Source organism: Musca autumnalis, unplaced genomic scaffold (assembly GCF_047663935.1).
Source record: "Musca autumnalis isolate F117 unplaced genomic scaffold, ASM4766393v1 scaffold_2, whole genome shotgun sequence".
Taxonomy (NCBI): domain Eukaryota; kingdom Metazoa; phylum Arthropoda; class Insecta; order Diptera; family Muscidae; genus Musca; species Musca autumnalis.
In genome coordinates this window covers 192,849,975-192,863,852 of record NW_027411755.1, presented here as the reverse complement: position 1 = coordinate 192,863,852, position 13,878 = coordinate 192,849,975, and the positions used below count along the sequence as shown (strand labels likewise).

The 13,878-nt window shown below is 34.8% G+C and overlaps 1 protein-coding gene across 1 annotated transcript; it reads left to right on the top strand.

The window, feature by feature from the left end:
• The first annotated feature begins 5,790 nt into the window (after positions 1 to 5,790).
• LOC141393260 (carbonic anhydrase 7-like) lies at positions 5,791 to 13,699 on the top strand. Its single transcript, XM_073966243.1, has 5 exons — positions 5,791 to 5,842; positions 6,017 to 6,061; positions 6,130 to 6,530; positions 13,089 to 13,343; positions 13,420 to 13,699. Exons 1-5 carry the CDS (start codon positions 5,803 to 5,805, stop codon positions 13,675 to 13,677), a joined length of 999 nt encoding a protein of 332 aa, XP_073822344.1. The 5' UTR covers positions 5,791 to 5,802; the 3' UTR covers positions 13,678 to 13,699.
• Positions 13,700 to 13,878: the final 179 nt, after the last annotated feature.

Genomic DNA, 13,878 nt, shown 5'->3' with positions numbered 1-13,878 from the left:
TAGGGACTTCTGGTACAACTGCATTAAAGTGAGTAGTTCTAAATCTATTTCATTTGTGAATAGATTTAATAATAATATAATATTAAAATATGTAAGAAAGGGCAATAGTCTGACGGGGCCGACCATTTTATTCCCTGCACTATTACCTCTGGGCAAAAAGACATAAGTTGATGTATACGACAGCATACCATAGAGATAGCATATCCATACACCGTCATTACTGGAAACATAAGACGTTTTTCCTTATGTTATAATGGACAGACGGGCGGGCAGTTTCAAAAATAGTGGATTCTTTAAAGAATATTTTTTCACAAATCGTGGATTTTTTAAAGAATATTTTTTCACAAATCGTGGATTTTTTAAAGAATATTTTTTCACAAATCGTGGATTTTTTAAAGAATATTTTTTCACAAATCGTGGATTTTTTAAAGAATATTTTTTCACAAATCGTGGATTTTTTAAAGAATATTTTTTCACAAATCGTGGATTTTTTAAAGAATATTTTTTCACAAATCGTGGATTTTTTAAAGAATATTTTTTCACAAATCGTGGATTTTTTAAAGAATATTTTTTCACAAATCGTGGATTTTTTAAAGAATATTTTTTCACAAATCGTGGATTTTTTAAAGAATTTTTTTTCAAAAATCGTGGATTTTTTAAAGAATATTTTTTCACAAATCGTGGATTTTTTAAAGAATATTTTTTCACAAATCGTGGATTTTTTAAAGAATATTTTGTCACAAATCGTGAATTTTTTAAAGAATATTTTTTCAAAAATCGTGGATTTTTTAAAGAATATTTTTTCACAAATCGTGGATTTTTTAAAGAATTTTTTTTCAAAAATCGTGGATTTTTTAAAGAATATTTTTTCACAAATCGTGGATTTTTTAAAGAATATTTTTTCACAAATCGTGGATTTTTTAAAGAATATTTTTTCACAAATCGTGGATTTTTTAAAGAATATTTTTTCACAAATCGTGGATTTTTTAAAGAATATTTTTTCACAAATCGTGGATTTTTTAAAGAATATTTTTTCAAAAATCGTGGATTTTTTAAAGAATATTTTTTCACAAATCGTGGATTTTTTAAAGAATATTTTTTCACAAATCGTGGATTTTTTAAAGAATATTTTTTCAAAAATCGTGGATTTTCTAAAGAATATTTTTTTAAATTCGTGGATTTTTTAAAGAATATTTTTTCACAAATCGTGGATTTTTTAAAGAATATTTTTTCACAAATCGTGGATTTTTTAAAGAATATTTTTTCACAAATCGTGGATTTTTTAAAGAATATTTTTTCACAAATCGTGGATTTTTTAAAGAATATTTTTTCACAAATCGTGGATTTTTTAAAGAATATTTTTTCACAAATCGTGGATTTTTTAAAGAATATTTTTTCACAAATCGTGGATTTTTTAAAGAATATTTTTTCACAAATCGTGGATTTTTTAAAGAATATTTTTTCACAAATCGTGGATTTTTTAAAGAATATTTTTTCACAAATCGTGGATTTTTTAAAGAATATTTTTTCACAAATCGTGGATTTTTTAAAGAATATTTTTTCACAAATCGTGGCTTTTTTAAAGAATATTTTTTTTAAATTCGTGGATTTTTTTATGAATATTTTTTCACAAATCGTGGATTTTTTAAAGAATATTTTTTCACAAATCGTGGATTTTTTAAAGAATATTTTTTCACAAATCGTGGATTTTTTAAAGAATATTTTTTCACAAATCGTGGATTTTTTAAAGAATATTTTTTCACAAATCGTGGATTTTTTAAAGAATATTTTTTCACAAATCGTGGATTTTTTAAAGAATATTTTTTTCACAAATCGTGGATTTTTTTTAAAGAATATTTTTTCACAAATCGTGGATTTTTTAAAGAATATTTTTTCAAAAATCGTGGATTTTTTAAAGAATATTTTTTCACAAATCGTGGATTTTTTAAAGAATATTTTTTCACAAATCGTGGATTTTTTAAAGAATATTTTTTCACAAATCGTGGATTTTTTAAAGAATATTTTTTCACAAATCGTGGATTTTTTAAAGAATATTTTTTCACAAATCGTGGATTTTTTAAAGAATATTTTTTCACAAATCGTGGATTTTTTAAAGAATATTTTTTCACAAATCGTGGATTTTTTAAAGAATATTTTTTCACAAATCGTGGATTTTTTAAAGAATATTTTTTCACAAATCGTGGATTTTTTAAAGAATATTTTTTCACAAATCGTGGATTTTTTAAAGAATATTTTTTCACAAATCGTGGATTTTTTAAAGAATATTTTTTCACAAATCGTGGATTTTTTAAAGAATATTTTTTCACAAATCGTGGATTTTTTAAAGAATATTTTTTCACAAATCGTGGATTTTTTAAAGAATATTTTTTCACAAATCGTGGATTTTTTAAAGAATATTTTTTCACAAATCGTGGATTTTTTAAAGAATATTTTTTCACAAATCGTGGATTTTTTAAAGAATATTTTTTCACAAATCGTGGATTTTTTAAAGAATATTTTTTCACAAATCGTGGATTTTTTAAAGAATATTTTTTCACAAATCGTGGATTTTTTAAAGAATATTTTTTCACAAATCGTGGATTTTTTAAAGAATATTTTTTCACAAATCGTGGATTTTTTAAAGAATATTTTTTCACAAATCGTGGATTTTTTAAAGAATATTTTTTCACAAATCGTGGATTTTTTAAAGAATATTTTTTCACAAATCGTGGATTTTTTAAAGAATATTTTTTCACAAATCGTGGATTTTTTAAAGAATATTTTTTCACAAATCGTGGATTTTTTAAAGAATATTTTTTCACAAATCGTGGATTTTTTAAAGAATATTTTTTCACAAATCGTGGATTTTTTAAAGAATATTTTTTCACAAATCGTGGATTTTTTAAAGAATATTTTTTCACAAATCGTGGATTTTTTAAAGAATATTTTTTCAAAAATCGTGGATTTTTTAAAGAATATTTTTTTAAATTCGTGGATTTTTTTATGAATATTTTTTTTTAAATTCGTGGAATTTTTTTAAGAAATTTTTTTAAAAACGTTTATTTTTTAAGATTATTTTTTTAAATCGTGAATTTTTTAAAGAAAAATTTTTTCAAATTTCGTGGATTTTTTAAAGAATATTTTTTTTAAAGTCGTGGATTTTTTAAAGAACACGTTTTTCAAACTTCGTGGATATTTTAAAGAATAGTTTTCTAAAGTCGTGGTTTTTTTAAAGAATATTTTTCTAAAGTCGTGGATGTTTTAAAGATTACGTATTTTTCTAAAAAGCCGTGAATTTTACATCTTTGTGTTTATTTCAGCTTGAGTCCATATTTTGTTGTATTCAAGTATTTGAATAACAACAAACTGCTTTAGGGCCATACCGCAAATTTCTCATTTTGTTTAATTTGTTGGATGGGCTTATTGACCTGTTTATCGATACAGAGTCGGCGGAAAAGGAAACTGATGAAGTTGTTTGGTGACAACTGAAATTATAGTATTCCCTACCCTATAAATTTCATATCCACTGTAAAACATTTTGTTGTTATTCAAATACTTGAATACAACAAAATATGGACTCAAGCTGAAATAAACACAAAGATGTAAAATTCTGCAGTCCAAAGATAAAAAACGCCAACAAGTCGTGAATTTTTTAAAGAATATTTTTTAAACAATCGTGGATTTTCTAATTTTTTTCAAAAACCGTGGATTTTTTAAAAATATTTTTTTTTTTCAAAAATCGTGGTTTTTTTAAAATATTTTTTTTTTCAAAATCGTGGTTTTTTTAAAAATATTTTTTCAAAAATCGTAGTTTTTTTTTTTTAAATATATTTTCCAATATCTTGTATTAAAAAAGAAATATTTTTTAAATATCATAGAGGATTTTTTTAGAGAATATTTTTCTAAATTAGTGAATTTTTTAAAGAATACTTTTTTAAACCTTTAGTTTGTAAGAATATTTTTTTAATAGTCGTGGATTTTTTAAAGAATATTTTTCTAAATTCGTGGATTTTTTAAAGAATATTTTTCTAAATTCTTGGATTTTTTAAAGAATACAATATATATAATTGTTCCACAAACATCCCTGAAGGGACAAGGGAGACTTCTTTCATATGAGTGCACCCCGATTCATATTAGCTAAATGATATGGGACCTACTGTTTATCGCCGAGTCCCAACGGCGTGTCGTAAGACATGGCTGAAATATTTTGCCACCGCTGAAAAATTTTTGATGTTGCCTGGCCGGGGAATCTAACCCACGAATTTCAGCGTGCAAGGCGGGCGTGCATACCATTGCACCACGGTGGCACCCATTTTTTTTAAGAATACGTTTTCAAAATTGTGGATTTTTAAAGACTACGTTTTCAAAAATTGTGGATTTTTAAGAATATTTTTTTTTAATCGTGGATTTGTGAAAGAATATTTTTTATACAATCGTGGATTTTCTATTTTTTTCAAAAATCGTGGTTTTTTAAGTGAAGATGGTAAGACATTAAATAACAAAAATTGACATCTCCAAAACTGAAGTCATTCTGGGCAGAACTAATTGCAAATTTTCTTACAGATTTTTTATGAATATTTTTTATACCAAAAATCGAATATTTTTGAATGAATATTTTTTGCCTAAAATCGTGGATTGTTTAAGAATATTTTTTTTTAATAAAATCGTGGATTTTTAAGGAACAGTTTTTCCATAAAATCTTGGATTTTTAAAGAATATTTTTTTCAAAAATCGTAGATTTTTTAAAGAATATATTTTTCCACAAATCATGGATTTTTTTAAAGAATATTTTTTTTTTTCAAAAATTGTGGATTTTTTTAAGAATATTTTTTTCCAAAAATTGTGGATTTTTTAAAGAATAGTTTTTCTATAAAATCGGGTATTTTTTAATAAATATTTTTTTCCAGAAATCATGATTTTTTTAAGAATTTTTTTTCCCATAAAATCGTGGATTTTTAAGGAATATGTTTTCCATAAAATTTTGGATTTTTTAAAGGATATTTTGTGCAAAAATCGTGAATTTTATAAAGAATATTTTTTTACAAAAATCGTGGATTTTTTAGAGGATACTTTTTTTCAAAAATAGTCGATTTTTTAAAGAATATTTTTTAAAGAATACTTTTTCAATGTCGAAGTTTTTTCAAGAATATTTTTTCAAAAATCGTGAAGTTTTTTAAAGAATATTTTTTTTCAAAAATCGTGGATTTTTTAAAGAATATTTTTTTTTTAAATCGTGGATTTTTTAAAGAACATTTTTCAAAAATCTTGCGTTTTTAAGAATATTTTTATATGTATTTTTTAAAGCATATTTTTATAAAAAATAGTAGATTTAAAAAAATATTTTTTTTATAAAAATTGAGGATTTTTAAAGAATATTTTTTCAAAAATCGTATATTTCAAAAATTGTATATTTTTAAAGAATATATTTTCAAATATCGTGGATTTAAAAAATAATGGATTTTCAATGAAAACTTGTTTTCAACATTCTTAGATTTTTAAGGAAATTTTTTTTTTTCAAAAATCTTGAATGTTTTAAAACAATTGCGAACATTTGTGGGACCTTTAGTAGTAATTCCAGCATTTTCCTACTAAACCAAGTGCATGTGGGTATGTCCTGCCATCTATTTACATTGAAGAACGTTGCCAAGCTTAATTGGGCTCTATTAAAATATAACAATAATAATATATGAACTTTTTATTATGCATTGCTTTAAATTGAATTGCCTTAATTCCATGGAGATTTCCGAGTTCTAGGCATTTTATGGAATTGTTCCTCATTTTATAAAATAAAGTCAAGCAAAAATGAACAAGTTGCATTTGAACAATTGGATTTTTTTATTTGGTAAGTTTAGAGACCTTTTAATTCCATATGTCTTCAAGCACATCCCCACTCAAGAGTTTATCATGTATGTCCTTATTTCCATAAATGGAAATAAGAATGGAATGAACAATTTCGCAAATTTATACATACGGTGGTCCTAGAAGTTCTAAAATTTTTGGTTTTGTTATATTGCAGTTTGTCTTGGGATCCAAATTATATTGGATGATCATGTGGTTAATGGTAAGTCGCAGCTTGTGCAGTTTTCTATTTTAAACAAAATATTTAAATTTTATTCTAATTGAAAATAGCTGATGTTGGCAATCGCATTTGCGCTGGCAAATATTCCATACCATTTTACAACCAAGCGGTTAAGGAACTTTTTATGACACCAATAATGTGTGTAAATTGCACTGAAATTGCAGATTCGATATTATTGAAAAATAATGGAGATCAGTTGGTGATTCACTTGAAATACGATGACGAAGTGAAAATTCCAATATTACGCGGTGGACCATTGGAGGGTAAAGGATTCTTTCGTTTTGAATTTATGTACTTCAATTTTCGTCCCAGCATGCCCGAAGAATGGGGTCTAAATAATGTGAGTTTTCCTGCGGAATTACATTTGGTCTTTCGCAGTCTAAACTATCCCACCTATGAGAAGGCATTGGAAAAACACAATGGTATAGCGGTGGCTTCTATGGGATTTCGGGTAAGTTATGGGATTGATCTATTAGCAAGTACACAAGAATCATTTAATAATAACGGGAGTGGGGGATTAAATTTCCTGAGCATAGACCCCTAATTAAATAAAAGGTCGATGACAGAGAAGCCACTCCACAGCCAATATGTCTGATGAGCTGCTATCAACGGCGGCTTTTCTTTTTCACTTCCAAAAAATTATCGGTAATAAAGCTCGAATCCATCGAGAAACTAATTGAAATTAATTTAACAAATTATCTTCGCCCTGATAGGCAACATTATCAAACAAATATCGTTTTCGTAGTTGACCAAAGACGATATGGAAATTTGCAACCTGTGTCGGTAGGTATCACAAACAGTGGCCCTATTTATTCCACTGACAGATCCAAGCTAGCTAGACGGACCACTATCGTGGGAAACGATGAGAATAAAATTATAGCATTGTAATAGAGACCACAAAGGCTACTGCCACAGTACCGCCAGTCTTCCCAACATCAAACACAGCATCTAACACTACAAGTTTTTGTTCAGTGGTGCGGAAATGCATCATTCCTGCAATTCAATTGCAACGGTCTCCGCAATAATGTCAGCGAAATTGTGGACTTTATGAGTCGAAAAAACATCATGGTCACCTCGATCCAGAAACAAAATTCACCGCCAACTGTTGCTAGCAACGATGATTAGAATGTTTTGGTGGCCCATACATGAAACATCCATAGGTACTATCGAGGTAGAACTGTGTACATACCGCCGAAGAAAAATACGCCTAGCGTTATATGCCCGATGCTTGGGAACTTAAATGTCCATCATGAGCTTTGGTATTCCGTCCTATGTAATGCCAATAGGGGTACAGTCCTGGTCGAGCAAGTTGATATCACATTTGTGGCACCAGGTCTGATAAACGACGTATGCTGGCAACCCGTCATTTCCCTTGGCTCAGACCACCCTACTATCATCGCCTCCATAAATAGACCACCAGACTTCATAACCTCTGAACGCCGTACTTTTCTGAATCATGAGAAAGCTGATTCCTTGCCAATCAGCTTTCTCATGATTCAGAAAAGAAAGAATTTAACTGCCCATTCTCTCAGATCCTCGAGTAGCTGAGTGAATTTTTCGGGACATCATCACTGCAGCAGCCGTTTGCAACATTCGACCAGCAGGATAATACCCAAAATTAGACCAAATTTCCTGGCAGAGGCGACGGGACTAGCAAGTGAGTTGTACGAACCCTGAAGACCCAAGATTTAGAGAACTTACATTTGAAGTCAATAGCCTAATAGGCGAACATAAGCGGAAGATGTGGCTAGATCCTGACGCAATGCAACATCGGTACAGGATTAAGTAAATTGTGGACAACGTTTAAATCACTCTCGAATACGGGACAGAAGGATACTGTGTCGCTTTCAGCGACGTGACAGTAACTGACCCAAAGAGGTGCGTGTGTTATTTTAACGAGCAGTTTATAGAGCACTCTCGTCGTATAAGAAGATTACTCCCAGTCGAGGAGATACTACGACAATTTACGATGGACAATGTTGCAGACATCATCCGAAATGCGAAATCATCCAAAGCCTGGAAAGTCGGCAGGGTGGTCCCGCTACCGGCAAGGGATGCCAGCAGAGGTGCATCGTACAGGCGATAGCACAGACCGCCCTATCGTGTTATATGTGGTCAACAAGGTTTTCTTGTCTACGCCCTCGGGACTTGAGCAACTTGTTCCTACATCTCAGCTTGTCGCAGATAGCTGTGGCATGTGCGGACAGCGTGAACATGCTGTCGAATATAATCCCCAGAATCTTTTGGTAGTTAATGGTTGGAACCTTATTACCATCGACCTGAACATTAAACTCTGTGCTCATCTCCGCACGCCATGTGGTGAATAGAGGGACAGACATATTAGTAGCGAATATATGTATATTCCTCGTTCGAAAAATGTGAAATATCCGATGCCGAGATCACAAAATTAAACTTAGTTTTCCGCTTGTAACGCATTGAAATAATCATGTGCGACCCTATTAAGTCTAGCCATGTCCGTCTGTTGTAATCACTCCTCCCGATTTTCGTGTTTATACCCTCCACCATAATATGGAGGGTATAATTAAGTTTGTCATTCCGTTTGTAACACATTGAAACATTCATAGGAGGCCCTCTAAAGTATATATATTCTTGATTAGGGTAAAATTCTAAGTCGATATAACCATGTCCGCCTCTCCACCGAAAAACTTAAATTTGTTATTCAGTTTTCCATGGGCTTATCAAATATTCCAGAAGAGAATTATCAGTATAGGTCCGCGAGTTCCTATATCTCCCATAGAAGCGTACCTCTTGATTTTCGGTATTAGGAAGGTTTTTCCGAAATATCGGAAATTCGGGGCATACTGGGCAGATGTCTTGCACGGTGCGATCAATTCCCGCCCAATAGAAATTTAGGTGACTGCAATATCCCGAGCGTAATTGAGCCAAAACTACTCTGGTTTGTCGTGGCAGCTCTTCAGCTGCGATAGATGGGGGATGTACTCCGATGACTGCAATCACACAATAATTGCTTATGGCCTTGGCAACTGTGTCCGTGTGAATGCTGGTTCAAACCTGCCTGATATGCCTGTTGATGTAGAGGTTCTCTCCTATATTGTTGGACCTCCGTCTCTAGAGCTTGAATACCTTCCTGATATGCCTGTGTTTATCGTTGGCCAGCAGATGGTGATTGGGATGGCTCTCACGGTAACACCCGAGCAAGTACTGCAACGATAGCATCTCATTATATTGTCGGACTGCAAGAATCTTTGCCTCCTCATGTAGATGGTCCACTGTAGATTTGAGGAGGCACCCTGTTGCTGTTTTCAGGGTGTCGTTCTGACAAATTTGAATCTTATCCCACTGCGTGTCACATAAATTCGGGGACCAAACTGGTGCTGCATAGCATACCACAGACCGACTTATCGCTTTATACGTGGTCAACAAGGTTTTTTTATCTGCACCCCAAGTGCTGCCGGCTAGTGTCTTGAGGACCTTGTTCCTACATTTCAGTTTATCGCAGATAGCTGTGGCATGCGAGGACGACGTGAAAGTGGTGTCGAATGTGACCCCTAGAATCTTGGGGCAGTTTGTGGTCGGAATTCTGCTACCATCGACCCTGATATTCAACACTCTTCTATACTGCGCCGTCCATGTGGCGAACAGAGTGGCCGTCGATTTAAATAGGAGTTCAGTCGCTCACAGATGTCATCAAGGTAGGTACCTGACGCCAGGGTCGTACAATCATACGCATACGTTACGATCACAATGCCGTCTGGAGGGGGCGGAATACAGGAAAGGTAGAGGTTAAACGGTTCCGGAGATATCACCCCTCCTTTGGGAAACTCCCTGTTTCACTCTACGGGGCTCTGATTTCTTGTTCCTGAATTCCACATACGACTGGCGACCACACATATAGTTGATTATCCAAAGTTTCAGACTTGGCCGGAGGGTTGCCTCGAACATCGTGGAGTGCTTGACAGTAACAAAGGCTTTTGACCTTGAGCCCTCGACAAATATGTGTGGAGATGGCGTGCAGCGCTGTTGTCGTGCTGTGCTGCTTACGGAATCCATGCTGATGATCGGTAACTTGATAGCTATTTCTAATGCTGGGGAGGACTAAGGCCTCAAGGGTCTTCGCTACAGGTGACAAAAGCGAAATCGGCCTGTACGATTCACCTTTGTTGGCATCCTGCCTGACTTCAGCAGCGGGACCACCCTGCCCATTTTGCAGACTTCGGGAACAATAAGGGTGGCTAGCGACAGGTTGAGAACTTTAGTGAGATACTCCACTCCCGGCTCATCCAGCTGTTTCAACATTACCATGGAACTTCCGTCAGGGCCCAACGCCTTGGATGATTTAGCGTTCCTGATGGCATTCGCAACATCATCCATTGTAAACTGTGATGGTTCATCCTCGGCAGGAAGAGATCTAATGCGACGTAGCACTCTTCTCTTCGCCCTGTCACTCTCCGGGGTACTCGATAAACTGTCGATTGAAGTAACTTGCACACCTCTTCGGGTCAGTCAACGTAACGTCGCCAAACGTGACTGAGGTCCTGCCATCCCTCTTTCCGGGATTCGAGAGTGACTTAACCGTTGCCCACAATTTACTTATACCGGCTCTAATGTTGCAACTCTTCAGATGATTTAAACACTTGTTTCGCTTATGTTCGCCGACCAGCCTGTTAACTTCCAGTGTCAGCTCCCTGACTCTGGGCTCGTCGGGGTTGGTTCGACGAAACTCATCACGCTCATTTGCTAATAGTGGTCTTACTTCGGGTATTCGACCAGCAGGTATATGGCGAGCGGCTGCAGCAGTGATGATGTCTCGGAACGTCCTTTCCGCTACCCGAACATCAGAAGGATTGGGCAGTTCTCTGAAGCGGTGATTGGTGAACTCTCTGAAACTCGGCCAATCAGCTTTTCCATGATTGACGATTGTGCGGCGTTCAGAGGTGATGAAATCGGGTGATCTGCTGATGGAGACAAGACCACATCCAAGGGAAATGACGGGTTGCCAGGTGACGTCATTTGTCAGACCAGGTGACACGATGGTTATGTCTGGCGAACTGTGACACGCTCCTCTAATTCTGATAGGGGCGTCCTCATTGACCGAGCAAAACGTAGAGCTATCAATCTGCTCAGCCAGCGCTATACCCCTCTGGTCGTTTCCGAGGGCCGAATGTCACATCTCATGATGCGCATTAAAGTCCCCCAGGACCAGACGATTATGACGTTCCAAAAGCAGGCTAATGTAAGGCACGTAATATGAGATACAGCTATTTCTCGGCGGGATGTATACGATCAGCAACTCTATCTCGGCATTTCCACACCTGACTGCTACCTCCATACATTCCATGTACGGGTCATCAGAGGCAGGCTCAACCGAGATAGGTCTGTATTAAATAGACTGGTGGAAAAGGAAAGCTAATATGCCACCTCCACATCTGGTGCGACCCTTCCTTATTACGTTGTAACCATCACAACGTACTGAGCTGTGGTCGTTCAGCATGGTTTCCTGCACCGCCGCGACCTTGATCTTCTTCCAATTCATAAATTCCACTATTTCATCCATCTTACCTCGGAGTCCATTGCAATTAAATTGCAAAAAGGATGCATTCTCTGGAATTGGAACAACAACGGCTGGTGTTAAATGCTGTGCCTGCGGCTGCTGTTGGGGGGACTGCGGGGAAGTTTCGTAATCTGACGACGAAGGGGTTCCGTAATCTGACGACGAATCACTGGGAGCTGTGTTTGCGCAGCATGCAGCAACATAGTCCCTATCGTAGTCCCTCGCGTGGAAAAGTCCAGAGCAACCCCTTAAATGCACCCACTCCTGACATCTATTGCATCTCACCGAAAATTGGATAAGGGTGAAGATGCGGAAGTGACAAACCGAGCTCAAATATATTTGTCCTGGGTTTTCCTCGGTCCCGGCACGGACCAAAAGAATCCGGAGAAGACATTCTGGGATATACTGCTCCCAGCACAGAAAAACGAAACAAATACAAACCCATGTACACTGAGGTGACAACCGCTGGCCGGAACGCTGATGTTGTGTGCTCCCGGCTCAATCCGGTACAGAGAACCCGCTGCCGTAGGATTGAAAGGAAACTAATTCTTCCATTTTACTTCAATACAACTCGTGGTTGAGGGTGTAACAAGTTCGAACAGTCCGAACTTAATGCCGTTCTTACTCGGTTTTTTTGATGATTTTAGATACAATTTTTAACCGAACTAGCTGTAAAGTGATATTTGAGTTTCCCTGCAGTCACAAAAATTCTCCAACAAAAAATGTCAACATATGTCATTGTTTCGGTATAGCCCCCATTTAACGGTACCTCCCGATTTTCGGTATTTTGAGGGTTTTAGCTACAATTTTTAACCGAAATAGCTGTAATTAAGCTTTTGAGATTCTCAGTGGTCACAAAGCTTCTCCACCAAAAATCGTCAACATAGGTCCATATTTTGATATAGCACCTATATAACGGTGCCTCCCGATTTTCGGTATTTGGAGGATTGTAGCTAAAATTTTTAAGCGAACTAGCTGTAATTTTACATTTGAGGTTTTTAGTGAAACTTCTTCACTAAAAATCGTCAGCATAGGTCAATGTTTTGGTATAGGTAACTTTTTTAACCGAACTAGCAGTAATTTGACATTTGGTGGTCATGAAACTTCTCCACCAAAAATCGTCAATATAGGTCCATGTGTTGATGGTCACGAAACTTCTTCACCAAAAGTCGTCAACATTGGTCCATGTTTTAGTTTAGCCCCCATATAACAGCATCTTCCCATTTCCTGTATTTTGAGGGTTTTAGCTAAATTTTTTGACTGAATTATCCGTAATGGGACATTTGAGGTTCTCATGGGTCACAAAACCTCTTCGTAAAAAATTGTCAACATAGGCCCATGTTTACTTATATGCCCATATAACTTTTTTTGACTTTACAGGGATATTTGCGATCTTGTCCAAACCTAAATTTCCTCTGAAATCATTAGGTTCGGGGTATAAAATATAAATAAATAATATTTTTTTTTCTTTTTTAGGTTCGTACCCAAGCAACAAGTCCCTTCATAACCCTGATAATAAACGACATAGAAGATGTCCGCGGAATCGATACAAATGCAACATTACCGGCCAGCAAGAAAATAACGTTATCCAGTTTTATGCCTCAATCCTATAAATATTATTACACATATTTGGGTACTATGATTTCGACCAGATCTCCAACACCGACCGCATGTCTATCGAATGTTATTTGGATTGATTTTGACGAATGGCATAAAATACATCCAGATGATGTAAGTTTAATGGCTCCGTATCCCAGAATTACATATGTTAATTAATTAATTTTATTTTTTTTCTGATATTTTTAAGATCAAAGAATTTGAAAAATTACGTACCTTTACGAAATATTCCCACACCACACACAACCTGAACTATAAGGAACCAAAAAGTGAAATAAAAAAGCCTTGGGTACCTACGACAACAACATCAACTTCTAAGAATATACCGAGCGGAAATACCAACAACAATGGTTCTCAAGCAATTCCCAATGGCCAAAAGTCTTTGGAGACCTGCGTAATGCAACAGGGTTTGATGTTGATTATCCTCGCTTTAATTGTGCAAGTGTAAATGAGGTTAATGATCAGCAAGATTGCGGAATAAATATTTGATTTGATCAAATGAAATAAATCTGAAAAATCTGTCTTGGAAAATTTAAACATTGTTAACCGAACCACAAGGACTACCTCAAATGTCAAATTACAGATATTTGGGATAACAAATGCAGCTAAAATGCTTAAGATACCGAAAATCGGGAGGTATCGTTATATG